Source organism: Argentina silus (genome assembly GCF_951799395.1).
Source record: "Argentina silus genome assembly, chromosome: 3".
Taxonomy (NCBI): Eukaryota; Metazoa; Chordata; class Actinopteri; order Argentiniformes; family Argentinidae; genus Argentina; species Argentina silus.
Genome location: NC_139657.1, coordinates 27,434,274 through 27,460,727, shown reverse-complemented (window position 1 = coordinate 27,460,727; position 26,454 = coordinate 27,434,274). Strand labels below are relative to the sequence as shown.

Here is a 26,454-nt window from a genome sequence, read left to right as displayed (position 1 = left end):
AGTAGTGGCAATTTACAAGTCTGAAGATTACTCCAGGTTTCTCCTGGCACAAAGACTACTTTCAATGTAAGGAACCATCTCACCATAAGTTGAAAAATATTGAATGAACCCTTTAAGGCTCTTAATGTCGAGTCTGATCAAATCTGACGAATAAGTGTGTGCGTGCCTACATGCGTCTAGGGTATGTGTTCATCAAGAGAATCTGTCCTCTAGTGGACACAAACACAGGGACCTTCACCTTGAGCATATCCAGGTAGCGCTGGGCCTGGGCCTGCCATTGGCCGGCTGGCAGGACAACCTGGAGGAGGGAGTGGAGCTCCTCAAACACCCCACCAGACACCTGGTAAAACAACAGGAGAGTCCTGTAGTCATCCAGCTGTGGTACATATACTTTATCCAGTTATGCCATGGTGTGTTCCTGTACTGTACAGTATGTTGAAAATTGGACTTACATTGACAGCTGGCTCCCTCTTGTCCTCCCCAAGCATTCCCAAAAGGACCAACTCATAGAGGATGTCAATGAAATTGACATGCTGGATCTGAAAGGAGTTTGGAGAATTTATAGATGATTGTGCAACTCAGATATTTAGATGTACACGCTGTGTTCACACACTGCATTTTACTTGAATGTAAAACGCAATGAGCCTACCCCTTCCTCTGCTAGCTCCCCGGCAACAGCTTCTTTATTAGCCTCGCTAATAAAGAATCCGGTCAGTCGGTCATACTGTCCGTAAAACCTTTCCTGTTCCTGTCAGAGGAAACAAGCGGCAGTAATACATCAAATATGCATGTTTTTAATCAGAGTCGTTTAGAGAGTTTGGTCAACTTGGAGGACACTGGATGAGATGGCGCTACCTTTGAACATTCCATTCAGCCATTAATGACAAGTGTTTGGATTCTAGATTTCTCTGTAGGCTCGGGTTGTTACTCTTCAGTGTCACTTAGACCTCAAACTCTACAGAATATTAAATGTCTACCTTATGACCGGCATCGACCAGGCCACTGAGCAGGAGCCTCCCAGCCTCGGTGATGATTCTCTTGATGCCTTCGTTGCTCAAGACAGTCTATGTGGAGACAAATGGAACAAGACACCATGTTGAACTGTTCTGATGTCCACAGAAGCCTTGAGCAATACATCAGTAGAGATAAGAGAATGCACCAAGCTGGAGGTTAGAGTACTGCACATAGATGAATCTGTGCGGAAATAGTGATTATAAGTACTCACAGAAAATGCCTCCCTCAGGGCTGCCAGCTTGAGGGGGAAGTCGAGGAGATTTCGACTGGCAAAGTAGTAGCTGTGAGAAGGTGGTACTCATGTTAAACTGTGAGGTCACCCCTGATTGCTTGTGAGGACTGATAGTGTACGTGAACAGAGAGCATCATACGAAATATGGAATACATAGTATATTTTATTCTTATAGTCTTTTTTAAAAGCAGGCACATAACAATACTAGTATAGTGAGATATGAGCAGTCTTTGGAAGAGGACAGAGAGTGTACTCACTTCAAGTAGGGGACCTCAATCTCCTCAACTGTGAAGCTGATGTGATCCGTCTGGAACATGAGACAACTTTCACTTAAACTCTAAATATAATCAAACGTGATGAAATGGTAAATGTAATTTATGACTGTGTGTGTGTGTGTGTGTGTGTGTGTGTGTGTGTGTGTGTGTTTAATTTGCGTGTGTAAAAGATATAATGTGGCTACATCAGCGAAGCTCTGGGTCTCAGACTCGGCCTCAGACCCTGGCACACTCTCAGAGTCAGACTCGCTCTCAGAGTCAGTGTATGACTCGCTGTCTGACTCTGCCCCCGAGTCAGCCTCTTCTTGGCTGTCAGGTTGGGGATCAGCCTGTGCCTGAGCCTGGGTGTCCGTAGGACTGGACAGAGACTCATGGAAGGTCTGGGCTGTGGAGGAGAGCTTCCCATCAGGTCCCATATATAGCGTGGCCGTGGCGATTGACACATCTGTCTGCTGTTAAAAACATACAAACATACACTCCTCTCAGACTGGGCTGTAACATTGAAGCACACTTGGGTATCTACAGTGAAACATACTGTACGGTACATGTAATAATTACCCAGTAATGCGGGAACGGTATGCTGACCGATGTCTTTTGACACAGGTGAGACTGAACCTGCCTCACCTGACCGCCCAGGAGCTAAAACAGCCAAGACAGAAACAGAATGTCACACGGACTCATACTCCCATACTGAATCTGCTGCTAGCTGAAACTCAACTTCCTTCTCATCTCAAGAGGTTGAAATCTCACCTGAATGCCGGTAACAGATACCACTGTTGTGCTAGTGTACGAGTAACCCTTCAGAAACAAACAGAAGAGTGGATTCATGGAGAGAGGTGGGTTACAGGACAGATCTGGGATGTCTAACTATCTCTATGTATGTTTGCCACTTCTAGCAGAACTTTCTGATAAGACCTGGCTATCCCTATTAGAGTAAATCATCTTTGTTCCTACCTCTGGCGTTAGCCTCGACCTCTCCACAGACATCGCCCACCACAGTCGGCAATCAGCCCCTCGCACCACACACACATGGTGCATCTTAGTCTCCACCTTCTGGGGAGTGAGAATGGAAACAAGGACATGTGTAGTAAGTGTGATCCGAGAGGAGGTCAGTGATAGAGCTACATGGAGACCTAACATGAGAATATTCACCAACACAGTGCAAATTGAATGGTCACACTGTATACAGTAGAACAACCAAGCTATAAGATGGTACAAGGGCCCAGAGTTATTAGATTGGTTGTTGAAGGTTGTTCTCCGGTACCTTGGACCCAGTGACATGAGACCATGCAGTCTGGAACTGGAAAGTCCTCTCAGAGCTCATCAGCACTCTGCATGTGTTGGTCTGAGAACGAGAGGAGAGGAGACATCAAGAAATGTTCCAGAACTATTCTCATTTCAGTTAACATAGAGAAACATTAAATATAACAGATGTCAGTATGTTTTTTTCTGTGACTGAAACAGAGTAAAATAGTGTTTATTTTTGTCACGGAAATCAAGCATAGCAAAGTATTTAACATGTGAACCCAGGTCTGCTGTGAAATCAATTGGATTTTTCACCATTTGGACATTCCTTTTTGAAAGTCCAACTAGGGACTGATGGTGAAAGTTAGCACAAGCTAAACCTAATCAAGCTCTAGAGGCTAACTGGGTTCCTATACCCAATCATATGCAATTGTAGTCTGCTGTCTTGTATTTGTTTATTAATTATGGTTTTCTTGGCTCTCTAATGGCAACAGGTGGTGTGGATTGTCGGAACGGTTGTTTGTAGCCTACCACTAACCACTACCAAAAATCAAGTTCTATCTCCCTCCCTTACCTAACCCATTTAAGATCAGTCAACTTCAAAGGGGTGACGTCAGAGTTAGGCCGTCCCAAGGATCCCAGTTAGCATTTATCGATCCATAACAGACTGACAAGCTAGGAGAGTAAAACATGTCTTACCCTTATGGCCAGAGGCCCACAGTACAGAGGACTGTACCTCCATGGCAACAACTGCCCGCTTGGCACCACCACCTCCTGTAGCACAGAATGCATGGACATAAAGTAACAATGATGTCTGTCTCTCTACTAACATACATACACCTAGACTAGAGAGTGTCATAATTCTCTGCTAGTGGGAGATCTTACCTCATAGATGAGGACAGTGGATGGGTCTTGATCTGGTTGACCTTGGTCTGGGTTTCCCACAGGTTGGATCAGGACACAAGCCTGGGTCACTGCCAGATCCCTCATGGTCAGGACTAGTAACATCAAACACCATTATGTTTATTGGTAGGGTTTCTAGAATTTTCTACAGGCTATATAGGTGGTTCACAAAAAACGAAATCTGTTATCACTGTTTATGAACTCAGAAATGCACTATATTCTAGTGGGTTGATGTAAATGTATTGTTTTTAATTGTGTTTCTTATACTGTAATGTGATTTTCATGAGCCTTATGAATATTACCTGTATGTAGTTCCGATAGGAAAAATAAATGTATTCTAATTCTAGCCTTGCTTGCCATAGCTAAATTACCTACCTACGTTGTCCACTTCTTGGACGAAAAAAACTAAACAATAATGACATTGACATTTGTTGTATATCCACTGGCTAACTGTAACTTACCTTGCTCATCAGTGATAACGAGGGCCTCTTCAGAGCCCCAGATCCTCTTGTACATATAAACTGACCCAGCAGCAGCAGCTACCAGGCCAGCCACACAGACAAATTTGCGTCCTCCCAGCTGGTTTAGAAGAGAATTCATCTTAGTTGATCATCACTTGTCACAAATGTCCAACTGAAATGAAACACTGTCTGAACATGCTTTGTTGTGTCCCTCTGTTTTACTCTGGAATAATGTGACATCATTGATGTGTCGCCCATTATGATGTCACAACGCACACATCGCAAAACTCCTACTTGGCATTTTTTAGTCCATCAGCCAGGGGGGTCGGTCAATACCATTTGGAGCTTTGATGTCTCATAGCGATTGTTTGAATCGTTCTATGCCCCTAGAGTTGAAAAATGTGTCATAGCATAGCAGCACTCAAGCTTTCTCGGAATGCTCTGTATGAATGGTTTGCAAACAAACACATTTTTTCAAATCTTAAACCTTTTTTTACTCTTAATTCTAAAAGCTTATTACATTACATATTCAATGATATATAATAGGTCCAAAACCAACGACATTTATTGTTAGAAAATCATTTTGACTTGCCCTGCGTAAATAATAGGACATTGAAGCGCTGTTTCCTTCTTTTGGCTCTATGTTCCAAAAGTTTGAATTTGAAATCAAACAATTACTATGAGGATCAAGTATAGATTCCCAGCTTTTTTTGAGGACATTTGTGTACATATTGGTTTCACCATTTAGAAATGACAACTTTTAAATAACAACTCCATAGATAACTTTGTTAGCTATGAGGCTATCTGCTAGCAGAGCTATGCTACTCCACACTCTAGTTCACTCGACGCTGGTCAAAGTAACACTCCGTCTTTTATATTCTCAATAATGGAAGTAAGCAGATCTTGCAAAGGAAAAATACTTTGAAAGCATTTCTTCACACACGTGGCAGGAATCTCCAGCGCATAGTACATACAGGTCTGATCAGTAACGAGCTAACACGGAAAAGACAGTGACATGATTTTTCCATGATCCAAAGAGGCGTAGGGCGGATCTACACTTCTGATTGGTTAACTCACAACGGGACTAGGGTTCTCATTGGTTGATTGAATAATTTCTCAATTCTGCAAAAACTAATGAAATACTGCGAAATAATAATTATGTCATCCACAAATCGCCTTTCCAAGTTCTTACATGGAATACCATTTCCAGTTTTTAACCATGAATATATCCCATATCATCTTATTTTTCATAGATTTTAGCTTCTCTCAATCACTGCATATTCTTCTTCCTTTTAGTGTCTAATATTTAGTACGAATTCACTTACTTTAAGGATCATTCTATTTATTTAACTCATTTCATCACACTTGAAGTGCATTATTAGTAGGCTCTACATGTCTGGGTTTCACCAACAACACCACATCAAATATGCATGTTTTTAATCAGAGTCGTTTAGAGAGTTTGGTCAACTTGGAGGACACTGCTACCTTTGAACATTCCATTCAGCCATTAATGACAAGTGTTTGGATTCTTGATTTCTCTGTAGGCTCGGTTTGTTACTCTTCAGTGTCACTGAGACCTCAAACTCTACAGAATATTAAATGTCTACCTTATGACCGGCATCGACCAGGCCACTGAGCAGGAGCCTCCCAGCCTCAGTGACGATTCTTTAGCTTGAACTACTTGAACTACTTGAACTAGTTAGCTTGCTAGTCAGCTCCATGCATTTCAGCAAGGCATGTACATTTTGGACTTGTGCTATGTTGTTTTGTATTCTAGCAACACATGTTGAGTGGTTCTATGTCATTATTGTCCTTAAGTAGAGAGGACTGACCGGGTCCAGTAGGAGGCCTTGGCTGTGCTGTTGGTCGACGTTGAGCAGGGTGTGGTTGTGGAGGATGTGCCACTCATCCTTGAGGATGTCCACGATGTGCAGAGCATCCTTGAGGAGGTCCACGATGTGCAGAGCATCCTTGAGGTAGAACTTTGAAAAGAAAATAATTGTACGTTTGAAATTCATTATGTTTCTGTGAGATTTTGAAATCTTGGTCTGTTTTATTTTTTAGGAGACCACAGGTTGCTGGCAGTTGATTCCTTTCATATACAGCCCCCTGTACTGTGGGCCTGTCATGATTAGGGTAAGAAAGACACAAACACCCAGGTCCATTCATCATTGTTACGTTCACTGTCTGTTTCTTACATTACTGTAATGTATTTCAATGAAAATTGCCTTTTGCAGAATTACACTGGTCCAGTTTTCGAAGCGTGGAGCACGTTCCACTTCACCACCTCTGACTCCTACCTGCATGGACCATCCCAGGTATGTCTGCCCTGGTTGCACATGTTTCCGAGGTTGTACTGTCTTCCTAATCAGTAATATTGATGGTATTCTATTACTGTGGTGTCTGATGTCTTATAGTTTCTTTCCAAAGCAGGTAGATGTGAAGATGCACCATGTTTGCATGGTCCGGGGCCCTGAGACTCAGCTGTTGTGGACCATTTCTAGAGAGACAGCAAGGCTGAGTCCGGAGGTAGGGAAAGACGCTTTACTAACCTACAATAGATACTCTACTGTCATATCTCCTGTCATGGGACTGTTACCTTAACAAATGATCTTCGCTGTTTTTACAATCTGAACACATTTCTCTTTTACTGAAACAGCATTATATTATTATCATTTGTTTTTTTGACTTATTGGTGGTTCAGATGGTGATAGACATGTAGCTTGTAATAAGTAAATGGCACATTCCGTAGTTGTCTTTGTATGCGACATAGTTGCTTTATTGAAGCGTTTTTCTTTTTGTCTCTCTCATTCAGCGTGTGGCTGGCAAGGTGACTCAGATTGTGTCCCACCTTCGTCATGAGACTTCTGTGTCTGTGACATTCAACGCCTACCTGTAGAAAAAGTGTTTCCTGACATTTTTTTTACAGTTGATAATGCTAATGACTTATGTGCTAAAGAGATTGTATGTGTGTGCGTTGTGAGTAGCAGACAGACATCTCTGTGGTGAATACCATCCTGCGTATGGGACCGGATGGGCAGCTGTCCTCCACTGTGTGGTTGGAGGAAGGCTCTTTCCCCACACCCGCTCAGCAACAGTACACTGAACCTGAGCCACAGGGCCAGAACTGCTATGAGGTCAAACTTTTTCTTTTTTTAAACATTAGATGTCATATTGCATGTCTTAGCACTGGTTACTACTCCATATGCTTGACATTAGATGTTTGTTGTTGTTGTTGCAGGGCTGGGAGGAGGACCTGCTTCCTTAGGAGAGAGAGGTTCCTCTGCTACAGTGAGTTCATCCTGTTTACCCATTTCAATGTGAGGTGTTTTCATACTTTGTCTGTTGGTAAGCCTTTACCATATTATCACTTAGTAACTCCACTGGTTTACATGCGCCATTCTCTCCCACAGCCTCTACCTGACCACCAAGAGGACTGAGGACATTGCCCTGAGGGTCACCACCCTGCGTCAGGCCTTCACAGTGAGTCAACCACCCTTTCTCTGTGCTCTCTCTCTTCTGTCTTCTGTCAGATGGTGTCTCACCATTTTTTTCCCCCTTTGCCAGAACCTGCTCAGTTCCACCCAGAGCAAGAACCAGCTGTACGTGGCTGGGAAGGTCCTGCTGGGAGCACTGGTTCAGGCCAACCACAAAGTAAGACATTACCTTGTGGCTTCCTCCAACAGAGTGAATTATCAAGAGAAAATGTAACAACCGTTTACTGACATTGTCACAGTTCATCCGTGCCTATAACAACCTTGTTGGGTACCTGAGTGATCCCTCCAAACACGTTGACATTGAGATGGAGCTGGCAGAAAATCAGGTTAGTTCATTCACTTCAATTGTCTCACATTGATTACCTGTGCCTGTATTAGGTCGTTCTTTTTAATATCATTGCTATTTTGTTGTAAATGTTTTTGTCTTTTGTTAGATTAGCCATGTCAATCTCATAGACATCCTCTATGAGCTGGTTCTGTTTAGGGTGATGGTGGGGAGGCCCCTGGTGGTGGTGAGTACAGTTCTTATACTGAACACTGTTACAGGGTGACTTTGTTGACAAGTCCATATGACTCTCTGCTCTCTCCTCCTATGTTTGCTGTTAGCAACCTGGTGGTTTTGTGGAGCGTCTGTACTCTCTCCTGCACTCCTGCCTGCCTGCCAGCAACATGGAACCAGAGGCTGAGAGATGCCTGCTGCAGCTGAAGGTACAGACAAGTTCTGATGTTACTGTTCCTTCTCTCTAGCATTTAGCATCCAATCTATAGTTCAGTTTAAATGAAACTAGTAATAACTCAGAGCCTTACCTCAGGGAGGGCTGATGATGCTTCTGGACGACATGTTTGGTCAGGAATTTCCCTGGCACATCAGCCCAGAGTCTCTTCTCCAGCCTCCAGCTCCTCATGGAGTCCTTTTGAGGGGCCACACACAGACACAAACACACACTTGCTTTTAAGTAATTTTAAATTATTGGAAGTAATTTTATTCTTACCACCAATTTTGCACTTCCCTCCCTCTCTTTCTTTCTTTCTTTCTTTCATTTTTAGGAATTCCACAGGGTCAGACCCCATTGGTCAGAATGGGAAGTACTTCAGTGAAATCCAATGAGTATTCCAGTTTCAAGTTAAAAAAAATAACCTCACATGCCTTAATGCCATGCGTTCTCTCCTCTTTTGGTGACACTTCACACTGATGTTTCCTTTATAATGGGTTTATAATTCAGTTTGCACATTATAAGCATTTGTTGCATATATAAAGTATTAGTAACAGTGCAGCCACATATTTTCTAACTATTTGAATTGTCACTATCTATAAATGAATCATTAAAGAGAAGCTACAGGATATTGCGATTATTTCTGTATTTTTGTGTCTGGATTATCGATGCATAGTTTGTACAAATATAATCTATGAATTGAATCACTGTTTTCTCATTCAGCCACGGAATCCCTAGTTTATCAGCTTTAACTTTAGGAGCAGCATTACGATTAAGAGTCACTTTCATTTTGTATAATATAATCCTCAATAAGCAAACTCTGGTCCATGTCTAAATCTTGAAAATATGTTGTCTTTACTATGGACTAGGCGGTGCAGAAGGTAAGGCAGTACAGCTGTGGTTAAGCTGTTGGACTTGAAATCCAATGGGGTCTCCCTGTGTAGGTTCGAACCCTGCTCAGTGCAGAGACAACAATGTCCCTCTAGTTGTTGGCCCACCTTTGGGAAACCTGATGTTCGGAAAAAAATAGTTGTTGAGCTGCAATTGCACCACAAGTAATGATATAAACTCAAATGTGGTTCCCAATGCCTTTGGGATTTCCTTTCACAAGTCAATAAGTAACTTCGAGAACTGTAAATAACAAGGAAACTCAGTGGCAAGCTATGATGGCCGAGTGGTTAAGGCGTTGGACTTGAAATCCAATGGGGTCTCTGCGTGCAGTTAACAAAATCCTGCCTCATGTTGTAAGGCCGCAACAGACTTTCTGGTAATTTGTCAAGCAAGTCAAAAAATATCGTGATCCCATTACTTTCCATTCATGTTTTAAGTTAAAAGAGAAACCGGAAGTGGTAATGGAGCTCGATGGAGCTTTTTGGAGCTCAGAGAACACAGATGACGTCATGGTCCGTAGTTCGTAGAATAATCACGAAAATGTGTCTGGGACGGCAAAAACGTGGCCAAATCGTGTAGTGTCTGCCCAGCATAAGAAGGAAATGACGTGTTTGTGATCATTTCGACTACACTTCATAACGGAAGGCTATATTCTTGAAACCTCCACAGCTAATCTGCAATTCCAATCATTTGAAGTAGCCTATACCTGCATGACATCAAGAATTGCATCAACACTGTTCTTTTTTTTAGTACAAGCCTGACAATGCGAACCTTTCAATGTGTGCAGGGTGATTTGTGCAATTTTCCTACGTAGTTTTAGGATGATTGAGATTATTTGTATATTTATATTTGATATTGTGTGCTTATTTCTCTTAATCTACTCCTGAATCACTCGCATGAGGTGTAGCATGTCTCATAGATAACCGGGATTTGTTAAACTGACGTTTACGTTGCCGTAACAGTGTTGGTGTAGCCGTGCCCTTCCAGCCGTCTCAGGAGTGTCTCGGGAATTGCGTGCGTACATTGAGGTCCCATAACCTCAGCTAATGCCCCTTGTGTGTTTCTATATTGAACATAGATGATGGAGACAGGGCTGAGTCATAGGCAAGTGTGTCTTGTTGAAATGTTGGGACCTCCCAAGGACACTGTTTAGGCATTTGGCAGCTAGACTTCACTAAAAGTTCACAATGTATTAACAGTGGGGAGAAATCCACCAGCTACAGTAGGGCTTTAGCCAACATGGATGACTTTTTATTTGCTGTTGACCCACCTAATAGAACTAATCAATCAAGTATTCAATCAAGTCTTTGACTGCTTGAATCGGGTGTTACTGAATCGCACACCGCTGTTTTTAGAGTAAAGACACCTCAAACCAGACATGCTACAATCACACATGGTTACAAACATAAAATACACAGCATCGCCTCATTATTCATTAGCTTTAATTAAAAAAGAAAATCAATACTCATTCTCATCTCATTTTGTGGTTGAAAGAAGTTCATAATTCCATGTTAATATAACAAATCGCTTCTATTCAGGCAATATGGTAGGGAATGCTAACTAATACAGAAACAAAGGTTAGTAGACCAGGGATCTTCCAACTCTAGTCCTGGTGAGCCACTGGGTGTACTTGCTTTCGTTTCATCCCAGCACTAACACACTTGATTAATTAATCGTGGCCCCCCCCCAGACTGAAGACTGACTAATTTATGATACTAAAAGTGATGCGTTGCAAAAAAAGAAGTGACATTGAGGTTTAAGGCTGTTGAAATATAAGGATGGCAAAGCCCTAACATACAAACTGTCTAGTTCTATCAGATATACATACAAAGCCCACTGGTCAAGGCCAAATCTTAACAACATCGCTCCAGTGTATAATTCTGGTAGAGCATCCATACATATCAAGACTTGCCCTAATATACAGAGAACATTTTGTACAAGACATTTTCTGATCTAGCAAATCCTTCCTCATAACGTTAACGTCTCTGGATGATTGAGTTTATATGAAGAAGACAGTTGAATTGGTTTAGATTTGAGGACATTACTGTCACGCTTTCATATATTAATCACACAATAACTCACACCAATGGTCTTGGAACAACTTTCTATGATATAAACATAGAATATTTGTAAGCATGGAAAAATTTATGAACAGGGCGAAATGGATAAATGTAGCATTTTCGGTATTGTGCGGCTGGACAACTGATCCCCATTTAAAGGAACATGTTTTGCATGCTTTCTCGATTGATAACCACTAGCAACAAGAAGATGGTTCATACCACAGAATATAAGGTAGTCAAATAGTCTCTGGCTCTGATGCAACAAAGTGGCTTACTAATAATGATTCTTACACACTGCATATGTGTATAGTACATATCGTGTTTGTATTGCTTGCTAAGCTACCTAGCTAGGCATAGAAGGCAAGAAGGATGGCTTACAAAATTCCCGAACAAAAATGGCTAAATCTTTCTTTATCCCAGCACATTCATTTCTGTGTGAACTTTGGCTTGATGGATAGGATGGAACACATTGAAACACTAGTAATCTGTACAGTAAATAGCCAGAGGAACTATAAAAATGTTTGCATAATTTGCAATTTCATCGGCGAGCAGTCACGGACGGTTAGTAAGATGTTCTTGTCACTCAAGAGTAGCGGTTGGCAAGTAAGTGCAATAGGTCTGGGGCTCGATAGGATGCCCCCTGGTGGAATATAAAAGCATCACATCTTGGAAGAGGCGGCAATGGCAGAAGCTCCTCCACGGGTGTACACTCGCACTGTGTTCTGTGAGAGAGGGAGAAAAGGAGGGGAGAGGGGAAATCAGCACTTACAGCCATCAGCTTTGTGGACAGGATCAACTTAGATTGAGATTGAACATCTCACGGGTTCAGAAGAAAATGTATAGAGTAAACAGTTTTACCTTCTTTGCCTCAGCGTTGTACTTGTTGAGCAGGGTCTCGACCCGGTTAGCGTAATCTGGATGGATAGCCATCAGGTTCTGGATCTGGGAGAACGGGAAGAGAACAGAGAACGGGTGAGAACAGGTGGAGGTAGGAAACGGAGGACGGGCTCATTGTAATGTGTTTGATACCATTCCTTATTGTCCATGCATTACAATGAGCCCGTCCTCTGATTTCTACCAGCCTCCCCTGGTGAGAACATTTGTGATGGCTACCCATAGCAATAGCTGTAAAAGTTGACATTCCATTTATTGATTGTAATCATAATGACGATGAAGACGATGAAATGTATGATGATGACTCACCATGCGTTTCTGGATGAAGAGCTGGGCTGCCTTCATGTGTCCGGCCATGTTCTCACAGAGCCGCTGGCGCTCCTCCTCATTCAGCACCTGAGTGTAGAAGGTACACACCTGCAGCACAAACCACCCCCACTTAATTGCAGGTGGAGAGCATATCATTCACTTAAATAATGCATTATTACGTTGATGCGGCTGCGATAACGCAATGTACCCAATAGGCCCTTTACAGTGCATTTTCTCCACATAAAGAAATAATAAACACAGTGTTAAAGGGATAGTTCAGTCAAATTACAAAATCACATAGGTTCCTCACCCTGAAATGAGTCTATGGACAAGGCACAACACTGTTACTAACCGCTAATTGTTGCATATTTTTATATACCAAAAACCAATGGACACAAAATGTGCATGTTTGAAATTTCATGCCCAAACCATGTCAAATTCTCGGAAAATATTTTTTTTGGTACATATAGGGACATTACCTGTGTGACGTTGTCATCATCAGCACTGTTATATCGCTCTACATCGGGGGACACCTTGAACTTGGACTCCATAAAGCGAGGCTGGATATCTGGGGCACTGAAGCTGTTGGGGTAGTAGTTTGGAGCGCCACCTAAAGGCCAGAGAGAGAACAACCAAGAGACCAAGTTGTCATGTGTTGCCTTCCACGAATTCCATATGCTCCCGGTGTGAGCAGAAATCCGACTCAGTGTGAATATATACTCGGGTAGCGTCTATTTCATTTCCAGGTTTTGATATTGTGAAATAATTAGAAGTATGAGTGTAAAAATATGTGTATTTAATGGATGTTCTCGGGTGCAATTCAGCTAATATGCGTTTGTATTTATGGATGGTATATTAGGTGTAATTTAGCCAATATGCGCTTGTATTGACCTAGTTTTAATCTAATGAGTCGGATTTCCGCTCACATCGTGACAGATAATCATATACATTTGTTGCCTCCCTTTCTCACGTAGTCCGTGTAGCATGATAGAGATGTCCCTGCTCTTTCACGCGTGAGGTACTTATGTCTGTATGGCCACTAATGGGCTTGGGGTCTCACCCTGGTTGTCGAACATGCACATGGGGCCATCCCTCTGGTAGTTGGATACGCGGGTCCTGAAAGGGCAGTTGACGGGTAGCTGCAGGTAGTTGGCGCCCAGCCGGTGCCGGTGCGTGTCTGGGTAGGAGAACAGACGACCCTGTGGAGGGCAGGCAGACAGACAGAGACAGACAGGCAGACAGACAGACAGTTAAGTCAAACAGATCAGCCAGCTTCCTCCTTGTTCCAGACCAGAGCAAACACACCTGTTTCACATGACAAACTAACCACGGTATTCAGTGTGGGCCACGATTAATTGGATCTGGCATGTTAGTGCTGGGTTGGGATGAAAGCTCTCCAGGACTAGAGTTGGAGATCCCTGGATTATGAAATCAAAGATGAAGAGGAGTAGAGATATTTTTGGCCAGCAAGCAGATTACCTATGCTGCCTACTTCAAGGCAAAACAGTTTTTAGCCAGACTTACACAAAATGATATCTGGGCAGCCTCCTTAGACGTCAGCACTCCCTAAATGTCATGTGCGTGGACGCTGGCTGTTCGGCGGATGTGGAGACCATGCAGTGAGTTTTGGTGTTACCTGCAGCATCTTGTCTGGGCTGGCCTCGATGCCAGGGGGCATGTTGCTGGGGTCAAAGGCCAGCTGCTCCACCTCGGCAAAGTAGTTGATGGGGTTTCTGTTGAGCACTATCCTGCCCACGGGGATCAGCGGGTAATCCTTGTGGGGCCACACCTGAAGAAAGACATAATTTTGACAGTTATTTTTCAACTTGTATGCACTAAGAAATGATAGTGTGTAGTAAGTCTCTGGTTCATTCTGGCATTCATAACTCTAATCGCACATTATAACAGTCATGGCTCCTTATGACTTGGCCATGGATGTCCAGAGGGGTGTAAAGGCTGTGATGACGGTACCTTGGTCAGGTCGAAGGGGTTGAACTGGAACGTCTCTGCCTGCTCAAAGGTCATGATCTGGATGAAGAAGCTCCAGGAGGGGGGGTTGTCGTTGGCGATGGCGTTGTAGAGGTCTCGGAGGGCGTAGTCAGGGTCGGTGGAGGCCAGGAGATCAGCGTCCTCCCCTTTAAGGTTCTTGATGCCCTGGTCAGGCTGAAATGGACACAGGTGTTGTTTCACTGCGGGCTCTGTCTAAAGTGTCTCATGTCTTTCCCTACCTATTTACCCCCTCTAAGGATACTTTGCTATTTTTAGATTTGTGGCTGGGTTTTTTTGGGTGTTGGCACTGTTGTGGAACCATCCAGATAGTTTTTATGTGTACACTTTTGTCATAGTACTCCTAGCTGCCACTGGCCGTGCTCGGCTCATATCTAATGGAAGTTCAGCCTACACACAAGCAACATGGTGTTGCACGGACCTTGAAATGGAATTTGCAGTAGACGGGATGGCCATCGGCGTTGACCATCTTGAAGGTGTGGGAACCATAGCCGTTCATGTGACGGAAGCCATCAGGGAGACCACGGTCGCTAAACAGGAAGGACACCTGATCAGAGACACGAGGAGAGAAGAAATGAGTAGATACAAGAGAGAGATCAGTTATACAGGTAAGGGGACACTCGGCTTACTCAACCAATTGCAGTCCAGCCACTGAATAGGCTTGTCCTTACTCGAATTTAGCCTGAATGTAAAATCTACTCTAACTCAAGCAGGCAACATTCCACACTCTGCAAAAAGTACAGTAAAAGTAGCTACACACTGGTAGTGAATTCGGGGATTTTCCCCCTGTAACAATATCGAGGACTGGGGAGTCCAAGTATACGTAGATAATCTAATCCATTATCATCATTAGCTAGTGTACCTGGTGCAGAGACTCAGGTCGCAGGCTCCAGAAGTCCCACACCATGTCCGCGTCCTTCAGGTGAGTCTGTGGGTTGCGCTTCTGAGAGTGGATGAAGGACGGGAACTACATGGAGAACAGGGACATCAGAGACACACATTGTCAATGGTACTTCACTTCATACCGGGAATTGATTTACTTGTTTTCATTCCTGGTGTCTCAAAAACCGGACCATCTTGTCCACCCTCACACACTAAACATCCTGAATGTTTCTCACGCTCGCTTGCTCGGTCTCTCTTTCTTACACACACACACACACACACACACACACACACACACACACACACTGACCAGTAGAGCATCCCTGATGAAGAATATGGGGGTATTGTTGCCTGTCAGATCCCAGTTCCCCTCTTCAGTGTAGAACTTGACTGCAAAGCCTCGCGGGTCGCGCACTGTGTCTGCTGATCCCGACTCCCCAGCTACAACATAGAGATAACATGTAAGAGCAAGAAATGCGCACACACAAACAACATGAATCAACGGTAGAAGGTAGAAAAGAGGCACCCTTGAAAACAGAATTCGAGCATCCCGTTAGTTCAGACAGGGCACCCTAACACAGAAACGACAGCATGCCGTTAACACAGTTTTCAGGGTGCTGCATTAAGAGCAATGTTCCCTCTAAGCTGCGCGCCTGCGCAATCGCGCACTGCTCGCACATTCTCAGCGCACAAGAAAATCTATGCAGCGCATAAAATAAAATTCACCATAAACGTATTAATTAATATCTAATATTAGACCTAATCTAATCTAATTAATTAGACCAATAATGTGTTTTTTGTACCATTTTTCAATGTAACACAGTGAGTGACAGGTGTCCAGCCAATGATACGATACGGTTTACTTACGCTACGCAGCCAATCATAGCATTGATAGTGCTTGCATATGTGCCCTGCCCATACGCACCATGCAGGTTAGCTAGCTAACAACAATGCGGCGGAGTTAACCCATTTGTGCCGGATGCTGCGCTACGCAGCATTGCATCTACCGCCGGTTGCTGCGTTACGCACATTTGAATTTGCCGCCAGTTGCTGCGCAGCGCAGCATTTTTGATTGTTGCTCACAGTGGTCCTCAGTGTGCTCAGGGAGCTTGTGTGTATGCCCAGACACATGAAAAATTAGAGGGAACATTGATTAAGAGCTAGACACGGTGCGCTCCCACAAATGTTGACCTGATGACAAAATAACATATTTCATAAAGGGAAGCTATCTGAAAATAATTTCGGCTACACTTCATAACGGGAGGCTACAGTGCCCTCAGAAAGTATTCAGACCCCTTCACTTTTTCCACATTTTGTTATGTTATAGACTCAATTTAGAATGGATTGAATTAAAAGAATTCAAAACAAATCTAGATTTTGTCTTCTGGCTTTTAACGAGCAATGGGAGTTACTCACAAAAGTGTTCCACATGTCATTTAGAACCAGGGTGAATTTATCCATCTCCCTGCGTGTGGGCTACTATAGCCAACATACACACACAGGTGGAGAAAATATGGTGGTTCTAATAGACAGAGCAAAATGGTGGCTTGAGTAAAACAAGTGTAATAAGTCTGCGTTTTATAATACGGGTGTGATGAAGGGTACGTGTCTGTTCTTCACAGACTGGGTGTGCGCTGCGTCTTACCCACGGTGGAGAAACGGACAGCGATGGGCGTGGTCTTGCCCACGTGCTCAAACACCTTGGCCTTGCAGAAGCGAGTAATGTCATGTGTCACCTCAAAGTACCCAAATGCTCCTGTGGAGGGAAGAGAGGTTACATCGTTGGGATGATCTACAGCGGTACCTACAAGTAGCGTTAGGCTTGCTAGTTAGGCTAGCCGGTAGCGGCGAAGGCTAACACTCAAAGTCTTGGTTTACATCCATGTACACTGTAGCTCTAGTGGTCATAACAGACAGTGCAAAACCATTAAACTTCTCATTGTGACTAAATGAGGTAGAGTAGTATTCGCCATCCCCAACAGTCTGTCAATTACAGTGTTGGGTTGCATTAACGCAAGCTATATTTACAAACCAAGTCTTACTGCAGAGAAGGCACCCCATTGTTTATTCACTACTCGCATAGCTAAAGACTTGGGTTCAAAAGTACGCCAACATGGATCATATGATCGAACTGCAGACATAATCCCATGGTCTTAAACTCTGTCCAGCTCTGAGAAATGAGAGCTGGACAGTTTACAGGATATGGAATTAAAGGTAATTGGGTTTTGACCAATACTGTTTGTGTGTGATAAATGCATTGCTGACTAGCACTTGACACCCACCGGCCCCCTTGGCGTGCACCACTCTCTCTGGGATGCGCTCGCGGTCAAAGTGGGCCATTTCGTCTGTGAAGACCACGTCCTGCACCAGCAGGGGCCCTCTGGGGCCCGCGGTCTGCTCGTTCAGTTTGTCCCCTATCGGTGCCCCGGCCCCTGTGGTCAAGGTGTCCGGTTTCTGTGGGGAAGATGACACACACTTTGTTTGACCACACGTCTCTATATCACAGAAGACATGGATACATTTGACATTAAATACTAGGAAAACATACAGGTAGTAACATAGCCGAAACGTTTTTTTTTACGAAGGCGTAGTTCTAGTTGGAAATCTACTTTTGTGCATAGCAAAATTGTCTATGCCCTGAAAATGTAGCTTTTCAAAGAATGTAGCAAGCTTTGAAAGAGTAAACATTTATTTTGTGTCCTTAACACTGACCCCTGGCTACCCTTCTGGAATGCATTCATTAGATAAACATGAGATGACTTGGCTAAAATTACTGGACAACAATGATGACCTACTTCTCCATAGCCACAAATAATTACATTTATGGCTTATTCAGTTGTTGCAAATACTCTTCTGCATAATGTTATTTCCAATTTCTGCTTGAATTAATGTTCACAAGACTATGCAAAAAAAAGAAGACATCTTTTCAAAATAAAAACACACGTAACAAGCTTGATAATATTGTCATAGCTCTGCCAAAACAACAACTCATCTTGACTGAAGACGTTCCACCCAGTTGGGCTGCGGCCAAAACACTACTAAACCAGAATGTAATCAACCTTTGACAGCTGCAGTATACTACAAGCTAGCCAGCAAGATAAAGCTAGTGTGCTAGCAAAAGCAATATAGTCAATGCCTTCGATCCCCGGGGCATGGCATAATAACGAGACTTAGAATTGACATAATTCAAACAGAAAGGAGACTTCATTATATCTATATAAGCAGTAGTAGACGTTTAATTGCACATTGCATTGCTGTCTCCTGCAATGTTTGACGGATAGCTCGCTAACTAGCTAGCTGTCGACCCTACACGACCTCTCAGTCTCACTCAACCATTTCTCGACAGTCAACAACTGTGCAGTTTTTCTAATGCAAAACAATACAAACCTGTGCACCTCGACCTTCTTTCCATAGTCTCATTTGATCAGTAGCTCTTTCTCTATTCTCAGCCATCTTGAAGCACAGAAGTTGGACCACTAAATGCGTGTGAAGATGCTGTTTCGTGAATGTTTACTGTATTCTGTACTTTGTACTGCCTGGCTCCACCTTCGCATGCCCCTCGGTTCCGATTGGCTTTCAGACCAAAGCAAACATAAAAAGAGTCGTTTCATCCCCAGATAGCAGTAAACAGGAGGCTACTTGCATTTCTTTTATTTCAAACAATGTTCACATAATACGCATTATTTTGGTGGCACATCCATAACAAAGTGCTTATAACAATATCATGCATGGCAAAATCTAGTTCTGTTGATCACAAAATGCTCACTCACTATAAATGAAAATATTGCTTCAATAATGCATTTGGCACAGTAGGAAATATTTGTTTAACATTGACACTATAATATTGTTGATGGTGAAATTCAAATGTAGTGGCAGAGACAAATACTATAGTTATCTTAGATACAGCATTAATCAATGTTATTGATATGGTGATTTGAGTGACACATGGTCTGACAAAAAAAGTATATCAAGTATATCAAGCATCAATCAGTCTGACTATGCTTAAATGCAAAACAAGCCATCTGATCTCTCAATGCAAAGAGAGGTTTAGCTCACATGTTAGTCCACATTCTGTTGGAGAACAAAACAGTATTGCTAAACCATTGTTAAACAATGCTAAGAATAGGCTTACATTACATACAGTAAATGGAGATAGAATGCACATTTCCCTTCCATTATATGCACGTGATCTCAATCAACGGTAATGAAGCCAACATTGACAAAGCCTGTGGTTGATGCATTAATTTTCATTATGCTGCTGCTCTTAACTCTTAAATAGAGTCCAAGGTTCAGTTTAGCAGCTTGAAAACGATCAAGACAAAGAGAAACGGAACACAAAATGCATCTACAACATACAGTTATTACACATTCATCCATAATGGCTACATTCATTTTAAGTTCTAGCATTGTGTAATGGACAGCATACATTAGATGACATACCTTTTCACAGACATACCGGTACATAAAATGAATGGATCTAATGTATTATCATTTACCTAAAAATGTGTTTAATTCAATGAGTACCTGTTGCCTTTTTGATGATTATCAATATGAATGTTGGTTACTTGTCACTTTACATCTGTCACTCTACCTGTATATTAACCATGTTTTACTCTAGTAACAGTATTGTATTAACATTTTGTGACACAGTAATTAAGTAATTGCATAGGTATATGAAGTTGAGCGGTTTGTGTTGACTTTGTCAGTCCTTATTCTTATACTTGTGTAATAACACAAACGTCTCAACTAGTACTGTGCAATTATAAGGTAATTACTAATGTACAATGTGACTGCATGGTAATACAACATTGTTAGCAATGAAATAATGGAGTTACGACACAGCTATAGGGGAAACTTAAAGCCCCTTGATGAAGTGCGACCAGAATGCGCAAATGCATTAAACGTGAAGAATACAGATTTAACTTTTTCTGACATAATGACATATTGTACATAAATAATGAGAACAGTAATAATGTACGGTAGTCTATAAGAATACACAAAGCAATAAAAACAAATACATTTTACACTATTTACATTCAATCCTACACCAGTAGTAAATAATACTGCAACTGTATTGCATTAATTATGGTACAAATAGTACAATGCAACAAGTAATGGAATCTATCACCTGTTAGGTCAGACTTGGCCACCCTGTTACAATTGCTACAAATTACAATTGATTTCACCTGGATTAGAGAACCTGGATTTTCAAAAAGCACAAGATATATGATACATACCAAACCCCATACTAAAAGTTTTTCACTCTCACATTTTACAATTGACACAAATGTGATGAAGCTCACCTCGCCTCAGGCCTACAGTCCTTCATACCACTTCCTGCATTGTACGACTGGTTTCAAAAGACAAATGAGTAGTTTCCTGAAAAAAGAAGCTATTTTACCCCTTTGTTTTATTCTCCGTATCTGGAGGACAGTAAAATAGTACAACGGTAGGCACCATGCAGATAGGTGGGACCGGTACGGTTGGGCTCCATTCCATTTCAATGCAGTCAATTCAGGAAGAAAACTGACATTTTCAAATCATGACTTGATAAATCCTCACTGAAAATAACGAATGAACACCATTTTTCAATTCTTGAATTGGAATTTCAATTAATCTAAATGGAATTGAACCCGACCCTGGTGACGGGAGGGACAGTACAGGGGTACAAGGGGGAGCACTAGGTCCTCCGCAGAGGGTGCCACATGGACACAGGTTTCCTCAGTGTTGCCAACATCTGGTTCCAGTGAGTGATGCCCATGCCGCTGGCCTCAGGCCCGATGATCACATGACCGGCGTTCTCGCCCCTGCCGTCCTCCGTGCCCTCGGCCACGGTCACCCTCAGGGAGAGCTCCTGCAGGGACGACATGACAACGTCGCCACAATGTTAGCACAGGTCTACTTTAGTCTCTGAGAGCTAAACACATGCTGCTTTATTACAGAAGTAGAACAATGTGAACATTATACACTTTACTTTCCTACCTACTGCTGCTACAATAATTCTGTATATTCTGTATATTTTTATTTTACTTTATTTACTGTTACTACTTTTAGTGCTTATATTTAGTTTACATGTTATACTTATTACACTGTATTGTTGATGTTGATTGATCTCGTAGAACTGCTCTGCCTCAAGTATTTTGTTGCATTGTATACTTGTATATGATGTAATGACAAATAAACTGGAACTTGAACATACTAGCCTTCCTCTTGTGTTCGGGTCAAATCTGACTGATTTGACTGAACTTTTCCTGAATATAAATATTGTGTTTTTCATCTGATTGCCTCAAGACTTTATGTTTTCCTCCACACTAGACATTTGAACATATAAAATTGCTGATCACCACTTTCATTCAATTTTGAGTGGTTTAGTCAACTTTGTCACACCTGTGGGGTTCCGGGTCTAAAATGACCACCATAGGAAATGAATGGGTAATGAAATGTAAAAAAACATACATACAAAAAATACATGTCTGTGTCTGTTCTTTGTATATTCACTGCAGTTACTCATGTTAACCACTAGCTGAAGACATTGTTTCACATCTTAAAAAGGTGTTAAACAAAATTTGTGTTTGTGTTTATATAAGAGCAGTTAAAACAGACCGACCAAATTTGGCCACAAACTCTATAATAAGGGGGGGATGATGAACACAGGACAAAGGTTAGAAAGACTAGAAAGTCATTTTTCTATATAACATTTGAGTCCTTTAGAAACAGCAACTTATGACAAGTGCATTCAAAATGGGGCCTGACTTTTTTTTGTTTTTTTACCAAACCCCTGAAGATGTTCCACCCAGTTGGGCTACTGCCAAAACACCACTAAACCAGAATGTAATCAGCCTTTGACAGTTGCAGTATACTACAAGCTAGTCAACAAGATAAAGCTAGTGTGCTAGCAAAAGCAATAACAAGTCAATGCCTTAGCTCCCCGGGGCATGGCATAATAACGAATTAACACAACACAATATCATGTGCCACCTTAAATACTGCAATACTAATTCATTTGACTACATTGGTAGCCAACTGACAGGAATAGGAATACCCAAGGAACAGGAATACCAAAGAACAGATATAATACTGTAGTCTCTTGTTTTGAGATGACCTAAAAAAAAAAGACACCTATCCAACACATCCAACCCATCCCCAGTGTCACCTGTAACACAATAGCGGGCACAGAGAAGATCATGGCTTCGTTGAAGATGGGGTTTGTGTCATCTCTTTTCATGGAGGTCTTCTTCTTGCTGATCTTCCTGCCGTCTTGCAGAAGGTACACTTTGACAAACGGATCTGTTGACAGAGATTGTGATGGCTTTGTTCACAAACTGTTAATATGCCTCAAATATCGCCAGAGATAATAGCCAGAGATGAAATTATAGTATGACTAGCTCATATACACAAAATCAGATTTTGCTATTGTTTTCCACTTCCTAATTCATACTTATAGTCTGTTCTTCATATTAATCTTCATCTGTTAGCCTCATTTGAGTGTTTGGGTCTGGATTTCTAGTGTGGCAAATTACTTTGTAAAAAGTGGTTGGCCTAGGTATACTGTACTACTGTGTCGAATAGATGTACTGTACCATGTACTGTGAGGTCAGTTTGCAATATACACAAATGGAAGCTAACACAGAATTGTACTATAGAGAAACAGTATTAGTTAAAGCTGCAGATAAAGTGTTTGTCACCTGCTGTAGTCTTGCCGTTGGTCCAAACCAGGTTCTTGGCTTTGGCCACGACCACTGTAAGGCGTTCGGCTGTGGGCAAGTAGCTGAGAGACAGCAGAATCTCCCCGACCGCATCTACAGCCTACACACAAAAAGGACATTGAGTTAAACTATAGAACAATAGCACGGTGCTCAACAGCAAATAAATGAAAAATCCATGATGAAAAACACTTTTTATCCAAGAGATTGCATTTAAAAGCCAAATGATAGGATATAGCCGAGAGGTACTCAATCATCTATAGACCAATGCCCCATACCTGATTAGTCTCTGGCTTTGCTTGAGTTGCAGCTGTTGTGGGTTCTTAAAAGACTACTTCTAAAACCACTAAATCGAACTGTTGATGTGTAGCGACTTATAATGTGGCGATATTCTTGTAGCGCAGCACCAGTATCTGACAGATACGTACATGACGTGGCAGTGAAGGGAAATGCCAGAAATGCACTGCTGAAGTCACTTTCCATCGTGGTTTATCTGTACCATATGAATGATCATATCAGCACAGCTCCCACAGTTAGTACATGCTACAGACTATATTAGGATGCAGAGAGAAATCCAAAGAGACCCAGTAGATCTTCAAAACTATTTGAGGTGCCTGGTCTACACAGTGTCTTCACATACAATTCCATAGCTTACATATCCTACCCCTTCTATTCATAATGCTGCATACTGTACTGTTCCACACCTGCCAATGAGAATGGTGTTGACTTATTGTACCTTGTTGACATCCTGCAGATAGAGCCAGGCGTTGAAGGGTCTGATGGAGAGGTCCAGGTCAGACAGCTTCAGCTCTGCTACCCCTGCGCTGGTGTTCCTCTCGTCCACATCAATGCCAAACGCAGAGAAGCGCAGGCTGTTGTCCTCCAGAGCAGACGGATCCACAGGTATGGAGAACCGCTCATCAAACACCACCGTAAACGCGTTCCTCTGGACCTGAATCACAAACAGAAACCACACGGTGAACTGGATCATTTCATATCCATAAAAACAGACATTAAGGAAGAAGACACAATGTACCATGTACAGTACCATCAACATAACTTAGACCAAACATTGAACTGTCAATTACACGTGCTACTAGCGTGATAATGTTCAAAACTGACTGAACAAAAACCGTCATCGGAAACACCATAGAGATCTGCTGTAGGCCTGTGTCCTCGCTGAATTAACGGTACATCACAGAAATGTTGGCTCTGCTGCCCTCTGTGGCCACAATGAAAATGGAGAACGTAAATATGCTACGTCTTTTTGTAGCACCAAATATTTGCGTGTCCTAAACAACTGAAACATCAAAATGGTACGAAGAAGCCAGTGTTCGATCTCAACACCATATTTTGAAATGCAATTTTAGATACCAAAACTACAGTGTTCAGTGTTCCATTTCTCCCACCAAATGTCCTCTTCTTGCGACCCATTTATCATAGCCATTTAGAGCTTTCTAACGCTAAAATCTGTATCTGTAAGGGGGGGAAATCTGGGGTTTGTTTAGAAAACAGTACTGGGCATCTGTGAAGTTACCAGGCAACCAACTCCATCCAGCTGTGTTGAAACGCCTCAGACAGAAATAACCAAGAAATCCCAGCATCAGACACCTGCACATGTTCTTCCTCAAACCTAAATTCCTTCTGTACTCTACCAGAACATTATTGAACTACCAACTACTACAATATTTATTTTTCACATACTGCATTTCAGTATGTATGTTAATCTCCATTTCAGTTAAATGTATTTGGCTGGCATATTTTATACATGTTATATTACTCATAATTTTACAATGCATAAACTTTAAGGATCACAAACATTGACATTAAATATCATTGGATGCTCCACCCCATCAACTCAACCACTCACTCCACAACTGCTGGTCCCCCTGCCATCAGTAAAGATCATGTGCTGAATTCCCAGTTGATTTCCATGAGGGTAGACTGAGGTTGGAGCACATGGTCCCTTACACTGGTTTTAAGTCCTTGGTTAGGGACCAGCTCACAGAGACATGCTCTTGTTTTGATTAATTTATGTGTGTATTCTGTAGTATTACTAGTTTTTGGATAAAATGCCCCTTTAACACAAAGAGGTGCTAACATGATACAATTAAGGAGCCAAAAGCAGCTTTCCAGGTATGTGATGTTAAAACAAATGTGTACATTTCTGGTTACATTTGGTTTTAATGCATCGTATTGTTATTGTATACTTTGTCTAACCCTGTGGTGCGGTCCTTGTGCCATATAGATTACAATAGTGAAATAGTCCCTGGAAAAGTATCATATCAAACAACACAATGGCATTGTGAATGCAGACCCTGAATAACATCAAACATCAAACATCAAAATAACATCAAAAGGGTAACCTTGGATCCAGCCTGAATTGCATTATCTTCATCTTCTGCAGAATCTGAATTCCCATTTTACTGTAAGTATGGACATCTAGATATGTATAGCATCAAACACAGGGAACACACATACTGCCTTCCACAGGATCCTGCATGGACACTCCCCTGTATCTCTGATATGTGACTGAACATTTGTACAGTAATTATGGTTTAAGGGATTAGAAGGGTACTATGTGAGAGTTATGGGGAAATGAACCAGCGGAGAAGGAGAGAGAGAGAGAGAGAGAGAGAGAGAGAGAGAGAGAGAGAGAGAGAGAGAGAGAGAGAGAGAGGGGCAGAAGAGGGAGAGAGGGGGGAGAGAAAGGGAGAGAGAGAGGGTGAGAAAGAGAGAGAGGGCAGAAGAGGGAGAGAGAGAGAGGGGGAGAGCGAAAGGGAGAGAGAGAGAGAGAGAGAGAGAGGGGAAGAGTGAGAGGGAGAAGGGAAGAGAAAAAAGACAGAGGGCGAGTAGAGAGAGAGATGGTGGGTAGAGAGAGATAGGGAGGGAGAAAGAGAGAGAGAAAGAGACAGATAGGGAGAAAGGGTGAAAGAGAGAGAGAGGGGGGGGAGTGAGGGGGAGAGAGGGGGGGGAGAGAGATAGGGAGGGAGAAAGAGAGAGAGAGAGAGACAGATAGGGAGAAAGGGTGAAAGAGAGAGAGAGAGGGGGGGTGAGGGGGAGAGGGGGGGGAGAGGGCAGAAGAGGGAGAGAGAGGAGAAGGGGGGAGAGAGAAAGGGAGAGAGACAGAGAGTGAGAGAGACAGACAGAGAGAGAGAGAGAGAGAGAGAGACAGAGAGGGGAAGAGTGAGAGAGAGAAGGGAAGAGACGAGTGAGAGAGAGAAGGGCGAGTAGAGAGAGAGAGGGTGGGTAGAGAGAGATAAGGAGAGAGAAAGACAGAGAGGGAGAGAGGGTGAAAGAGAGAGAGAGAGGGGGGGGGAGTGAGGGGGAGAGAGGGGGGGGAGAGAGATAGGGAGGGAGAAAGAGAG

General features: G+C 42.5%; 2 protein-coding genes across 2 annotated transcripts in view; both read right to left on the bottom strand.

Annotated features, from left to right (window-relative positions):
* Positions 1-10,656: 10,656 nt before the first annotated feature.
* On the bottom strand, positions 10,657-18,892 carry cat (catalase). Its single transcript, XM_083666949.1, has 13 exons — positions 18,771-18,892; positions 17,666-17,837; positions 17,029-17,139; positions 15,694-15,824; positions 15,364-15,468; positions 14,923-15,048; positions 14,466-14,657; positions 14,131-14,283; positions 13,555-13,693; positions 12,974-13,104; positions 12,495-12,602; positions 12,150-12,233; positions 10,657-12,013 (listed from the first exon to the last, which is right to left on the bottom strand). Exons 1-13 carry the CDS (start codon positions 18,834-18,836, stop codon positions 11,951-11,953), a joined length of 1,581 nt encoding a protein of 526 aa, XP_083523075.1. The 5' UTR covers positions 18,837-18,892; the 3' UTR covers positions 10,657-11,950.
* Positions 18,893-19,023: 131 nt separating this feature from the next.
* Positions 19,024-26,454, bottom strand: part of syt12 (synaptotagmin XII) — a gene marked incomplete at its 5' end in the record, with an annotated part of 13,445 nt that continues 6,014 nt past the window's right edge. The window contains 4 exons of the mRNA XM_083666028.1: positions 19,024-21,237; positions 22,537-22,670; positions 23,069-23,189; positions 23,823-24,038. Of these exons, the coding sequence (XP_083522154.1) occupies positions 21,064-21,237; positions 22,537-22,670; positions 23,069-23,189; positions 23,823-24,038 (645 nt within the window). The 3' untranslated portion in view covers positions 19,024-21,063. The remainder of the gene's footprint in view (positions 21,238-22,536; positions 22,671-23,068; positions 23,190-23,822; positions 24,039-26,454) is intronic.